General features: G+C 60.2%; 1 protein-coding gene across 2 annotated transcripts; it reads left to right on the top strand.

Moving 5' to 3' along the window:
* Window positions 1-880: 880 nt before the first annotated feature.
* On the top strand, window positions 881-12,445 carry PLIN4 (perilipin 4). 2 transcript variants are annotated; one of them, XM_022557137.3, is made up of 8 exons: window positions 881-1,744; window positions 2,254-2,401; window positions 3,200-3,261; window positions 4,623-4,625; window positions 5,608-9,457; window positions 9,570-9,757; window positions 11,870-11,904; window positions 11,946-12,445. In XM_022557137.3, exons 1-8 carry the CDS (start codon window positions 1,694-1,696, stop codon window positions 12,349-12,351), a joined length of 4,743 nt encoding a protein of 1,580 aa, XP_022412845.2. In that variant the 5' UTR covers window positions 881-1,693; the 3' UTR covers window positions 12,352-12,445. The 2 variants fall into 2 exon arrangements, with proteins under 2 accessions (XP_022412845.2, XP_089761760.1); XM_089905634.1 differs by lacking the exon at window positions 4,623-4,625 and having other exon boundaries at window positions 11,870-11,947; window positions 12,019-12,445.
* Window positions 12,446-13,759: the final 1,314 nt, after the last annotated feature.

Raw genomic sequence — 13,759 nt, forward strand, 5'->3', positions numbered from 1 at the left:
AGGGGACAGGGTGGGTCTTGTGGGCCACAGGAAGGACTTTGGCTTTTACCCTGAGGGTGGTGGGAGCCCTGGAGGGCTGTGGGCAGAGGAGGGAAGGGACCTGACTCGGTGTTTATGATTTTTGTTATTTTTGCTGGGTTTCTCCCCCTTTGCTATGCTGTGGCAGCCCTGCGGAGAGGGGAGGGGAGGGGAGAGGCACACCCTGGGTTTCCCACCCCCCTTTGCCACCACCTTTGGGAAGCATTGGCTGAGGAGTTTGGGAGACACCCCTGTTTTGTTCCCCAACTGTTTGGCAAACACAGTGATGGCTCCAAGGAAACGACCTGGGGGTCATCAGGCCCAGTGGCTGGACCTTCCCTCCTCCCAGCTTAGCACCCAGAGTCATCAACTGGACACAGCTGGGATCCCTGTCCCAGGGGCGGGCAGGGGGCATTCAAGGAGGGCGTAGCAGTCATTTCTCTGCCTGCACACCCACCCACAGACAGCCTGCTGGCATATAGGCTCTGGATCTGGGTTCAAATCCCGTCTCTGCCACTTCCCAGCTCTGTGGCCTCAGGTAAAGGATGCCTCTTCCAGGAATCCACCCTCGGCTGGCCCAAGCCCACCAGGCCTGGATCTCACTTCTAGGGCACCTCCAGTTCTGTTGGTGTCCTGTCTTGGTCTGTATTTAGGCCCTTTCTCAAGGGAAGTCCCTTCTGGAGAGTGACATGTCCCCTCACTGCTCAGGACAGACCCTGCTCCTCTCTTTCTGCCTGGACAATGCTAAGCTGATGTTTGTTGAGCACCTGCTAGGTACCAGGCACTGGGGTTAACAGGTTACATGCGTGACCTCATTTCACGCTCACAACTACCCTATGGGTTGGTCCGTTTAGCTGAACATTTATTAAGTTGCCAACTGTGTGCCAAGTATTGTTCTACTGCAGGGGACACAGCAGTGAACAAAAGACAGGCCTGGTGGAGGTGAGGGAAGAAGCTGTGTGGGTGTCTGGGGAAGATGCTCCAGGCAGAGGGAATAACAGGTGCAAAGGTCCTGGGGCAGGGCCATGCCTGGAGATTTGGAGGAACAGAGAGGAGGCCTGTGTGGCTGAAGCATGGTGAGTGAGGGGGGCAGAGAGGGAGGGAGATGAGGGCAGGGAGGAAGGTAAGACCTTGTGGGCCACGGTGAGGAGTCTGGAGGGGGCAACTGAAGCACAAGGATGGTAACTGGCCAAGGTGGCCCAGCAGAGCGACTTGAACCATGCCCATCACACAGATGGAAATCAGAGGCCGAGAGTGTGCAGGCTGTGCCTTGAGGGTACAGGACGGCCCGTGAATCACTCAGCCTGGTGGGGGTGGGTGCCACAGGCAGAGGCTGCCCAGTGCTGAGAGCAGGGGAAAGGTGCTGGGCCCGGGGCCCACGCTGGAGCGGGCAGGCACGTGACTATCCAGGGCCCTCCCTTGGCCCACTGGCCGCCTGCCTCTGCCGGCCAGGCCTGCACCACCCCAGACCCTATAAGGCCTGGGAGCTGAGAGCAGAGCTGTGCTGCCTGTCACTCCAGGGGACCCTCACACGACCCAGGTAAGCAATGCCAGGGTGAGGCTGGCCTCCGGGCGGGTATCGGGGGACTTCTCAGGGTTATGGGTGTGGGGCAGGAGGCCCGGGACCCGCCATTCATGCCCCCTCTCTGCCCTTCCAGCTGCTTAGAGAATTACCATGTCTGCTCAAGATGAAGGACGCCGGGATCCCCCCAAACCCAAGGGCAAGGTGAGGGCAGGCGTGGGAGGGAAAGATCACAACTGGGGCCTGGAGAGACCCCAGAACCTTGGAAAGGTGACCTCCACAGTCCTGGGGTCTGGAGGGGCTTCCTGGGGGTGTGTGGGGGAGGGAGGGCTCTGAAGGCCACAGTGCCAATCTTCCCTCCGGTCCCAAGCTGGAGGGTGGGGGGTGGGAGGATGCACTCAAGCCTCAGTTCTTTCCTTGCTGTGTTACCCTGTGCTAGCCTCGGCCCCTCTCTGAGCCTCAGTTTCCCCAGCTGAGAAATGTGGGCCACGGAAGGAAAAGGAGAGAGACCTAGAGGATGAACTTTCTCTCTGTCCATGGGAGGCAGGCTGAACCTGCCCATTGCTCAGGCAAGGAGACTGAGGCTCAGAGTGGCCGAGGTCATCCAGGAGCAAGGCCTGAGGTGGTTTGGGAACCCAGGGCTCTCTGATGCTCCCCTCACCCCACCGCCACCACGGCCTGGCTCTGCTCATGCTGCCCCCCACCCCATGTAGACCCTGGGCAGCTTCTTTGGGTCCCTGCCTGGCTTCAGTTCTGCCCAGAACCCGGTGGCCCACGCCCACAGCTCAGCGAGAGAGGCCCAGCCGGTCGCCCATCCCACAAGTGCTCCAGCCGCCGAGACTGCCCAGCCCCAGGCTGAGGGTGAGTGGACAGCTCCATGGAGGCGGGAGCTCTGGAGATGGACCCCTGCAGGGACTTCTGCCCATCTTGGGGGTGCTTCATAGGTGCCTGCGTCACCTCAACAGACCCCACGCAGCTGGCGTGCTCATTTAGCTCCAGATGGGGACCTGAGGCATAAATATAAGTGGCCCAAGGGGGCACAGCCAGCAATGCCCCCCACATTCTCAACCCCCCCGTCCACCTTCCATCACCCCATTTCTGACGCCCTGTGGACCAGGGGCTGGGCGTTCTGCATGTCTAAGCTCATCAAAGATTTTGATCCTGGTTCCAGAGAGGGGCAGCAGCTTCCCTGGCGCCACACAGCCTGCTCAGCTGGGGTGCTTGGGGCAGCCCTAGCTCCAAGTCCTGAAGCGGGGCTGGTGCAGGGGAGCTCAGGCTAGGGCGGCCGCTCTGGGCCCGGAGCCGGAGGCAGCTGACTTCTGCTCCACATACCCAGGCCCGGTAGGCGGCTGCCAGCTGTGGTGGAGTGGGGCAGGGCGGGGCCCCACGTCCTCTCCCTGCATCACCCTGGGTGGGCGTCCAGCACCCAGGACCCAGGCAGAGAAAACTCTAGAGAACCCCTGCTCCAGGAGACCACCCCTGGGGATTAAGGGAGCCAGACCCATGGCCGTGGATGTCACCTTCTGCCGTCCCTGGCAGGGCAGCTGGGACATTCCTGACCTTTTGGGCTGTGCCCACTGATTGTGCAATGGGCTTCAGGGTGGCTGATGCCAGCGCGTGTCCCTCCCTGGGTTGCCTGATTGTCTTTTGTCCCCACAGTGGCCACCGACCCGGATCAGACGACCAGGGGCGTTGAGAAGACGCTGCCGCTTTCAGACAGGGTGAGAGGGGCTGGTAGAGCCTGGTCTGGTCTAATGGCCTCCGCCTCCCCTTGGGTACCTCCTCCTGGGATGTTTCAGTTCCTGCCGTCTGGGGGTTGTCATAGGCCAAGGAGCAGGCAGACACCCCAGTGGGATTCCAGGCCAGTCTTCCCCTCTGAGCCTCTGTTTCTACATCTGTGAAATGGGTGCAGTACTGCCTTACTGCCTGGCACCATGAGGCTCCATCCGGTCTACAGACACCCGCCACCCCCACTCCAGTTCTGTGCCTAGCACATTACGACCCAAACAGTGGTAACTCACTCACCCTGTGTCAGGCTCTGGGCTCAGTGTTTACATGTGCTGCTTAATAGTTAAGCCTCCCAACCATCCTGCGAGGAAGGGAGCAATAGAACCCCACACAAAAGCTGAAGCACAGAGAAGCCAAGCCACCTGCCGCAGGTCACACAGCAAGACATTGTAGCATGGGATTTGAACCTTGGGCAGTCAGAGGCTGAACAGTGGCCAACGATGCATCCACCGTCGGTCCTGGATGACCGGGGACCGCCCATATAACCACGTCCCCAGGGCCAGGGCAAGCCGAGTGGCTGATGTAAGACTGCTGAGGGCCATAGCAGGATGACAGAGCCCTGATACAACCCTTCCGCCCAGCACACACCCCACACTGGAGTCTTCCTCGACTCCGCTCTGCCCTGAGCTCGGCCAGAGCTGAGCATCTCAGAGGGCAAAGAACCACCGGGCTCACCCTGTGGCACAAATTAAAATGGACCCCGGCAGCTGAGGGCCCCCCTCCCCACTTTTTCACTCCTCCCCCTCCACCCCTCTTCACTTGCATTAATGGAGCACCTGTTCCCTGCAAAGTGCTTCAGGCACCTTGACTCAGTTTTCTCTGCCAATCTTTGAAGGAGGTGCTGTTTTTATTGTTTTTGTTTATTTGTTTTTTTAAATGGCTGGGAGGGGATTATTTTATTTATTTATTTATTTATTTATTTTTGGCTGCGTTGGGTCTTCGTTGCTGTGCATGGGCTTTCTCTAGTTGTGGCGAGCGGGAGCTACTCTTCGTGGCGGTGCGCAGGCTTCTCATTTTGGTGGCTTCTCTTGTGGAGCACGGGCTCTAGGCACGCGGGCTTCAGTAGGTGTGGCTCGCAGGCGCTAGAGTGTAGGCTCAGTAGTTGTGGCGCACGGGCTTAGTTGCTCCGTGGCATGTGGAATCTTCCCGCACCAGGGCTCGAACCCATGTTCCCTGCGTTGGCAGGCGGATTCTTAACCACTGCACTACCAGGGAAGTCCAGGAGGTGCTGTTTTAATTGCCACTCTTCAAATGAGGCTCAGAGAGGGGATGTGGCTTGCCTGAGGTAACACAGCAAGTGTGGGAAAGAGCTGAACCCAGGTCTCTGTGGGCAAGATGCCCACTTGAGACGATGCTGGGCAGGAGGCAGGTGGTGAGAATAACATTTCAGGGCTTCTCAACTTCAGTCGTCTTGCCCACTCAGGGCCGGGTCATCCTCTGTGTGGGGCCGTCCTGGGCACTGGGGGTTGCTGAGCAGCATCCCTGACCCCACTCACTCACTCACTCACTCAATGCCAAGAGCACCCTCTTCCCTGAAGTTGTGATTGTCACAGATGTCCCCAGACATCGCCCAGTGTCCCCTGGAGGGGAGGGGGGCAGGATCACCCTGGGTCACCCCTAACCCTGGGTTAAGAACCCCTGAATTGGAAATAGGAAACTGCTGGTTGAACCTGGGTGGTGGCAACCCTGAGGCCATCACAGCCCTTCAGCAGTTTGGATGAACAAGAGGGAAACTGCCCTCATTTTTGACCTACCGAGTTATCGACAGTTTCCTATGGCTCAAACCCAATACTTGGCCCTGTACTTTTCCAGTTATTACTTTTCTAAACATAGATACCCAGATCCCCTTCTCTTACTTGAATACGTTCGTGCTAACAAGCATTTGGCCTCCTCAAATTTCTCCCCATGATGGGGAAACCTGTCTCAAAATTGCCATAGGGATTAGGCAAGATGAAGAAAACATGTAAGTCAATGGCTTACTGAGCACAAGGCTAAGGGATATTGAGCAAGGAGGGTCCCAGAGGTGCTAGGGAAGAGCTGTCAGCAGTGGGGGATCTATTGTGTCAGGGGAACCATGTGGCGCTGTGACAGAGCTCAGTAGGCTGTATCCTGGAAGCCAGGGAGGGAGGTATGTCGGGGTGGGAGGTGAGCAGGCTGGGCCTCTGGGAGGAAGGTCCCACTCCCCGGGGCATGTTAGGGATGAGGTGGAGATCTGGGGAAGGGTGGGGAGTGAGGTGTCTAGCACTCTCTGCTTGATCACGAATGTCCTTCCTCATCAGGTCATCTCCAGGACAAATGACCTAGTGTGGTCCAAGATGACCAGGACCAAGGATGCCTTCTCGTGTGGGATGGCCAACGTCGTAGACACAGCTAAAGGCGTGGTCCAAGGAGGCCTGGGCATGACCCAGTCCACACTCACAGGCACCAAGGATGCAGTGTCCACTGGACTCACAGGGGCAGTGAACATGGCCAAGGGCACCGTCCAGATGGGCATGGACACCACCAAGACTGTCCTGACAGGCACCAAAGATGCAGTGTCCAGTGGGCTCACTGGAGCAATGGGTGTGGCCAAGGGGGCCGTCCAGACGGGCGTGGACACCACCAAGACCGTCCTGACAGGCACCAAAGATGCAGTGTCCACTGGGCTCACTGGGGCAGTGAACATGGCCAAGGGCACCGTCCAGACGGGCGTGGACACCACCAAGACAGTCCTCACAGGCACCAAAGATGCAGTGTCCGCTGGGCTCACTGGGGCAGTGAACATGGCCAAGGGCACCGTCCAAACGGGCATGGACACCACCAAGACTGTCCTGACAGGCACCAAAGATGCAATGTCCACTGGGCTCACTGGAGCAATGGGCGTGGCCAAAGGAACCATCCAGATGAGTGTGGACACCACCAGGACTGTCCTCACAGGCACCAAAGATGCAGTGTCCACTGGGCTCACTGGGTCAGTGAACATGGCCAAGGGCACCATCCAAACTGGCATGGACACCACCAAGACCGTCCTAACAGGCACCAAAGATGCAGTGTCCACTGGGCTCACTGGAGCAATGGGCGTGGCCAAAGGAACCGTCCAGATGGGCGTGGACACCACCAAGACCGTCCTGACAGGCACCAAAGATGCAGTGTCCACTGGGCTCACTGGGGCAGTGAACATGGCCAAGGGCACTGCCCAGACTGGCATGGACACCACCAAGACTGTCCTGATAGGCACCAAAGATGCAGTGTCCACTGGGCTCACTGGAGCAATGGGTGTGGCCAAGGGGGCCGTCCAGACGGGCGTGGACACCACCAAGACTGTCCTAACAGGCACCAAAGATGCAATGTCCGCTGGACTCACTGGGGCAGTGAACATGGCCAAGGGCACTGTCCAAACTGGCATGGATACCACCAAGACCGTCCTCACAGGCACCAAAGATGCAGTGTCCACTGGGCTCACTGGGGCAGTGAACATGGCTAAGGGCACCGTCCAAACTGGCATGGACACCACCAAGACCGTCCTGATAGGCTCCAAAGATGCAGTGTCTGCTGGCCTCACTGGAGCAATGGGTGTGGCCAAGGGGGCCGTCCAGATGGGCATGGACACCACCAAGACTGTCCTAACAGGCACCAAAGATGCAGTGTCCACTGGGCTCACTGGGGCAGTGAACATGGCCAAGGGCACCGTCCAGACGGGCGTGGACACCACCAAGACCGTCCTCACAGGTACCAAAGATGCAATGTCCGCTGGACTCCATGGGGCAATGGGTGTGGCCAAAGGAACCGTCCAGATGGGCGTGGACACCACCAAGACCGTCCTGACAGGCACCAAAGATGCAGTGTCCACTGGGCTCACTGGGGCAATGAACATGGCCAAGGGCACCGTCCAAACTGGCATGGACACCACCAAGACCGTCCTCACAGGGACCAAAGATGCGATGTCCACTGGACTCACTGGAGCAATGGGTGTGGCCAAAGGAACCGTCCAGATGGGCGTGGACACCACCAAGACCGTCCTGACAGGCACCAAAGATGCAGTGTCCACTGGGCTCACTGGGGCAGTGAACATGGCCAAGGGCACCGTCCAGATGGGCGTGGACACCACCAAGACTGTCCTCACAGGCACCAAAGATGCAGTGTCCACTGGACTCCATGGGGCAATGGGTGTGGCCAAAGGAACCGTCCAGATGGGCATGGACACCACCAAGACCGTCCTCACAGGCACCAAAGATGCAATGTCCGCTGGACTCACTGGGGCAATGGGCGTGGCCAAAGGAACCGTCCAGACCGGCGTCGACACCACCAAGACCGTCCTGACAGGCACCAAAGATGCAGTGTCCACTGGGCTCACTGGAGCAATGGGTATGGCCAAAGGAACCGTCCAGATGGGCGTGGACACCACCAAGACTGTCCTGACAGGCACCAAAGATGCAATGTCCGCTGGACTCACTGGAGCAATGGGCGTGGCCAAAGGAACCGTCCAGATGGGCGTGGACACCACCAAGACTGTCCTCACAGGGACCAAAGATGCAATGTCCGCTGGACTCACTGGAGCAATGGGTGTGGCCAAAGGAACCGTCCAGACGGGCGTGGACACCACCAAGACTGTCCTCACAGGGACCAAAGATGCAATGTCCGCTGGACTCACTGGAGCAATGGGCGTGGCCAAAGGAACCGTCCAGATGGGCGTGGACACCACCAAGACTGTCCTGACAGGCACCAAAGATGCAATGTCCGCTGGGCTCACTGGAGCAATGGGTGTGGCCAAAGGAACCGTCCAGATGGGCGTGGACACCACCAAGACCGTCCTGACAGGCACCAAAGATGCAGTGTCCACTGGGCTCACTGGAGCAATGGGTGTGGCCAAAGGAACCGTCCAGATGGGCGTGGACACCACCAAGACCGTCCTGACAGGCACCAAAGATGCAATGTCCGCTGGGCTCACTGGAGCAATGGGTGTGGCCAAAGGAACCGTCCAGACGGGCGTGGACACCACCAAGACCGTCCTGACAGGCACCAAAGATGCAGTGTCCACTGGGCTCACTGGGGCAATGGGTGTGGCCAAAGGAACCGTCCAGATGGGCATGGACACCACCAAGACTGTCCTGACAGGCACCAAAGATGCAATGTCCACTGGCCTCACTGGCGCAATGGGCGTGGCCAAAGGAACCGTCCAGACCGGCGTCGACACCACCAAGACTGTCCTGACAGGCACCAAAGATGCAGTGTCCGCTGGCCTCACTGAAGCAATGGGCATGGCCAAGGGGGCCGTCCAGACGGGCTTGGACACCACCAAGACTGTCCTAACAGGCACCAAAGATGCAGTGTCCACTGGGCTCACTGGGGCAGTGAACATGGCCAAGGGCACCGTCCAAACTGGCATGGACACCACCAAGACCGTCCTGACAGGCACCAAAGATGCAGTGTCCGCTGGCCTCACTGGAGCAATGGGCGTGGCCAAGGGGGCCGTCCAGACTGGCATGGACACCACCAATACCGTCCTGACAGGCACCAAAGATGCAGTGTCCACAGGACTCACTGGGGCAGTGACTGTGGCTACAGGGGCTGTGCAAACTGGGCTGAATACAACCCCAAATGTTTCAGCTGGCACAAGGAACACCATCTCCAGTGGCATGGCTGGTGCCGTGAATGTGGCCAATGCTGCTGCTCAGTGGGGTCTGGACACCTCGAAGGCTGTCCTCACCGGCACCAAAGACGCCATGTCCACTGGGCTCACCAGGGTAGGGAACGTGGCCCGAGGAGGTGTGCAGACTGGTCTCGGAACCATCCAGAACTGGTTACCTGTTTCCCAGGATGCTGCCTCTGGTGGACTCGCCACTTCCGGAGCCCCAGATGAAGGAGAACAAACCATCCTGAACCCTCATGAGGCTCAGTCCTGTGGGGTCTCCAGGCCCCCGGACACTCTGTGTGCACGCCTAGACCTTGCTGGGAAAGCCACCACTAATACCAAGGGCCTCGTGTCAGCTGAGGTGACTTTCACCCCAGAGGCCGCCCTGGGCAAGAAGGATGACGTAGGGCCTGGGGCCACCACTTGCGGCCAGGAAGGAGCCCGGGGCTTTGCAACACTCCGGGACGCACTGGAGGAGCTGGGGGAGATCTTCCAGCCCATGAGCGCCGAGGAGCAAGGTGAGAACAAGACAGGCTGGTCCCAGCTCCCAGGGGCCCGGTCGTCTGTCCAACACATGCCCCTGACGCCCGAGGGGCCTCTCGGGTCGAGCGACCCTGTCTTCCCTTTCAGCTCAGCTGGCTGCCTCCCAGCCCCGGTTGAGGGAGGCCACGGCCGACCAAAGCAGCTACTTCGTGCGTCTGGGCGACTTGGACCCCAGCTTCCGCCAGCGGGCTTTCGAGCACGCCTTGAGCCACCTGCAGCAAGGCCAGTTCCAGGCCCTGGACGTGCTGGCCCAGCTCGAGGACGCGTTTTGGCTGGTAAGAGCCCTCCCTTCCACCAGTGCCTTCCTCAGCCACACGGGGGGGACTCGACAGACACATACTGAGCACCTAGTAGACAATGGCCGTCGGCCACTCAGTCACGGGTCTGCTCTCAAGGAGCTTGTATTCCAGGGAGGAAGATGGACACAAGACCCAATACTTGCCACCAACGGGGTTGCAGAGAGGGAAACAAGACAGTCGTGCAGAGAGGGGCAGGGCAGGAGCGTGTCTGTTTGAGCCAAGTCGTGTGGAAAGTGGGGACCGCAAGGACAGACAGTGGCCTGAGAACAAGCTAGGTGTGTTCCAAGGAGCAGAAGGGCGGCCAGCGGCAGGGGAGGGTAAAGTGAAGGCGCTGACAGGGTAGGGGGAACCGATGCGATCTGGGTGGGGTTCAGTGATGCAAGGAAGGGCCCAGCGGAAGGTGACTTGAACAGCACCGTGGGGACAAGCACCGAGCCAGCGGGGTCATGCCCTCTCGCCAGCCCCACTCACGCCTCCGCCCCAGGCTTTCTCCCCCTGCAGCACCACTGACACCCACGCTGGCTCCTTGTGGGTGCTGGGGCTGACCTGCCTGCGGTAGGAAGTTTAGTGGCCTCCCGTCTATGGCTGATGCAGACGGTGATGGACCCCCAGGTCTGAGCACCTCTAGGTCCTCAAGGTCACGGGTCGTCAGTGTCGAACAGCCCCATCCACACAGGTGGCGAGGAACCCAGCCATGCTGCCTGAGTGGGGATCCCTGGGATGCGCTCAGGCATCTGTGTTTTCCATCAGTGCCCCAGGGGTCTGTGGTGAGCCGCAATTTGAGGACCACTGCTCCAACCCAGAGGGTCTCAACGGGGCAGTCGTGCCCCCAGGGGACACTGGGCCATGCCTGGGGATGTCTGTGGTGGTCACCCAGCGGGGGTGGGGGGGGGCGGGCGGGCTCCTGGCATTGAGTGGGTGGGAGCAGGGAGGCTGCTCCACACCCCGCAGCGCCCAGGACTGGGGGCTGAGGGTTGGCCTGATGCAACAGACATTTTATTTAAGGGGATCCCTCTGGCTACTGTGGGGAGGACAGGCCACCAGGGTCAAGGGCCAGAGCCAGGAAATGAGTGAGGTTTCTGAAAAAATCCTGGCAAATGCTGAGGGGGGCCTTGGGAGTAGCGTCGGCGGTGGCAAGAGGCAGTTGGGTTCTGGATGTGTTTCCAAAGCAGACCTACCAGCTTAGGTGTGAGACGTGAGAGAGAGAAAAGACCCTATGAGGCCTTGGGGACTTTTAGCAGGGGACACCTAGAAATGCCCTGGGTGGGTGGGTGGTGAACCTTAAGGCTTGGTCTTGGACAGGGTAACCTGGAGATGACTAGTAGGCCCCCTGATGGAGTCGCCGCGGTTAAGAGCTGGGAGGGTGATGGAAAGTTGGAGTCAACATTTGGTCCACTTGCTGAGCTCTCAGGAGGACAAAGGAAGATTAGTCAATGGGGGTGGGGGGGTTCCTATGTGCTAGGGACCCAAAAAGCAAGGAGAAAAAGGTCCTGACAGAGCTCCCACCCAAGGGTGGGAGATAAACAACAAAGAAACTCACGGTAACTCGACAGTGATAGGCCTCTGAGGAGAGACAGAGATCTGGCAGGGAGGGCCTGGGGGGGCCACCGTACTGGGCCAGAGGAAGCATGTTTCAGGCTGAGTGGGCAGCACGTGCAAAGGCCCTGAGGCAATAACATGCTTGACGTGCTCAAGGGACAAAAGGAAGCCAGCGTGGCCTGAGCAGAGAGCACAGCGGGATGTCAGCAGGAGGTGAGGTTGCAAGTGTCCTGAGCAGGCCACACAGGCCATGGTGAGGAACTGGATTCGGTCCAAAGGCCACTCACTGGGAGACGTGGGAGGATTTTGAGCTGGGGTGCGACATGGTGCCCCTGCCGTTCTGCTGAGCTCCCTGACAACCTCATGAGAAATTTGGATTATTGCCTCTTTACGTGAACCATCCTGGTGCAGCTGGCCCTAAACCTTTCCACCACGCCACAGGAAAGGTAGACACGAAGCTCCAGGCCAGGCCTGGGAATGCCGCCCCCGGGGGAGTATCGGGGAGGTCCCTGCCAAGAAGGCCTCATGTCTCTGCTGGGCTCTTTCCAGATTGAGAAGGCCCAGCAGGCTCCAGACTGGCAGCCGTGGCCGGACCAGGATCTGAGCAGCCAAGCCGGCGCCCGAGAGGTGCGTACCAGGGGGCCGGCGCTCCTGCCCCTCCCCTCCAGCCCCGCTCACCTCCCTCCTTCCGCCCACAGGTGCCAGCCGCCGGGGCTCTGTCCAGGGTCTGCAGCCTTGTCCAGCAGCTCCATGTGGCCTACAGCAGCCTGGCCTCCGGCCTCCAGGGCCTCCCCGCCGAGCTCCGGTGGCAGCTCAGGCAGGCGCGGCACAGCCTCTGCGAGCTCCACAGCGTTGTCTCCTCTGCCGCCTCCGTGGCAGAGCTGCCGGCCGAGCGCCTGGCCCAGAGCCGCCAGGGCGTACGCCAGGCGTGGCAGGGGCTGGAGCAGCTGCTGGAGAGCGTGCAGCACAGCCCTCCGCTCAGCTGGCTGGTGGGGCCCTTCACCCTGCACCCCAATGGGCAGCAGCTGTAGGAGCCCCTCCCCCACCCGAAACCAGCCCCAATCCCCGGAAGCTCCGGGCCCTGCCAGCTGGCACCCCACCTTTCTCCCTGAGCACGGCTGGCCCTTCTCCTGGCCGAGGAGCCCGGGGCGGCTAAGACCCTCGACAGCGGCGGGGGGGCCCAGGCTTCTCCTGAAGATCTCAAGCAAGCGCTTCATTTAGGAACAAGAAGGGGAGTTGTGCCTGTCATGAAGGTTCTCCACTCAGCACCTCCAGTAGGGCCCTTTTATCTTTTACCTCTGGGGGGGGGGGGGTCTTCCACCCCAGCCTGGGCCCTCTAGCTATACCAGCTTGGCAGGCGGCCCCGCTCCTCCATCCTGGGCTCCAGGCAGCTCCGTCCTCGCTCTGAAAGCCCACGCCCCTCAGCAAACAGCACATGCCCGAAGGTACCAGAACGCCACCATCATCCTGAGGCAGGTAGGCCCCCACCGCTTCTGCCGACCCCCGGCCTGGCCCAGGGGCTTCATGAAGGCAAAGCCGCAGCAGCCACTGACAGCTGAGGACCGGACTGTCCGGGCGGGGTGGGGTGAGTACACGTCCCTTCCTGCTGCAGCCCACTCACCCGGCAGCGCCCCCTGGTCCTGGGTGATCACAAGGACCCCCACAGATGATGTTCTCAGGTCCCTGGGCCCAGAGGCTGCCGATGAAGGAATAAAGGGGCTCCCTCACACGGGATGGGGCCCTAGGGAGCACGTGACAAAATCTGCTCGAGGGACTCCAGGTGGTCCAGTGGTAAGGACTCTGTGCTTTCACGGCCGAGGGTGCGGGTTGGATCCCTGGTTGGAGAACTAAGATCCCACAAACCACAAGGCGCGGCCAAAAAAAAAAAACACAGAAAAACGTGCTCAACACACGTTCAGGTCTCAGTCACGTGCTCCAGGCCGGAGACAAGCAGCCCCTGGACAAGGGCCCCTTCCTTCCTGCCGTGCTCTCCCTGGATCCTTGGGGCGCCCTGCGAGGTGGGCTGCACATGGGAAAGTGGGACAACAGCGGGCCCGTCCCCCTGTTCCCCGGGAGATGCTGAGGGAGCTGCTGCGTCAGAAGTCCAGCGGCCCGAGGCTTGTCAAGCCCCCCCTTTCCACGCCTGCAGCCCCCCCTATCTGGCCGCCTCCTTGACGGAGGAAGCGAAGCGGCCCTGCTTCTCAGAAATCACCAGGTGCCCCAAGCCCCGGGACGGATGGGCCAGCTCTCCCCAGAGGGTCACCACGGCTGCCAGGGGCCACAAGGGGCCCTGCGCCACAGGAGCTGGCCGAGGCAAGACACGGGGACCAGTCCGGGAACTTCCCCGAGCCTTTCCTTCCTCACTCCCCATCACGGACAGCCATCGGAGGGGGTGACACTGGAAACAGTCGTTCATGGAAACCGAGCTCAGCGACAGCC

The sequence above is a fragment of the Delphinapterus leucas genome, unplaced genomic scaffold, assembly GCF_059928025.1.
Source record: "Delphinapterus leucas isolate spDelLeu-1000000601 "Yukka" unplaced genomic scaffold, BTC_Dleu_Yukka2 spDelLeu_asBTCV2_sq25, whole genome shotgun sequence".
Taxonomy (NCBI): Eukaryota; Metazoa; Chordata; class Mammalia; order Artiodactyla; family Monodontidae; genus Delphinapterus; species Delphinapterus leucas.

Coding starts and splice junctions, on each gene's coding strand:
- PLIN4 (XM_022557137.3), top strand. CDS start 1,694: ATGTCTGCTCAAGATGAAGGACGCCGGGATCCCCCCAAACCCAAGGGC. Junction 9,758..11,869: donor TCGAGGACGCGTTTTGGCTG/GTAAGAGCCCTC, acceptor GGCTCTTTCCAG/ATTGAGAAGGCCCAGCAGGC. Junction 11,905..11,945: donor CAGGCTCCAGACTGGCAGCC/GTGGCCGGACCA, acceptor CCGGCGCCCGAG/AGGTGCGTACCAGGGGGCCG.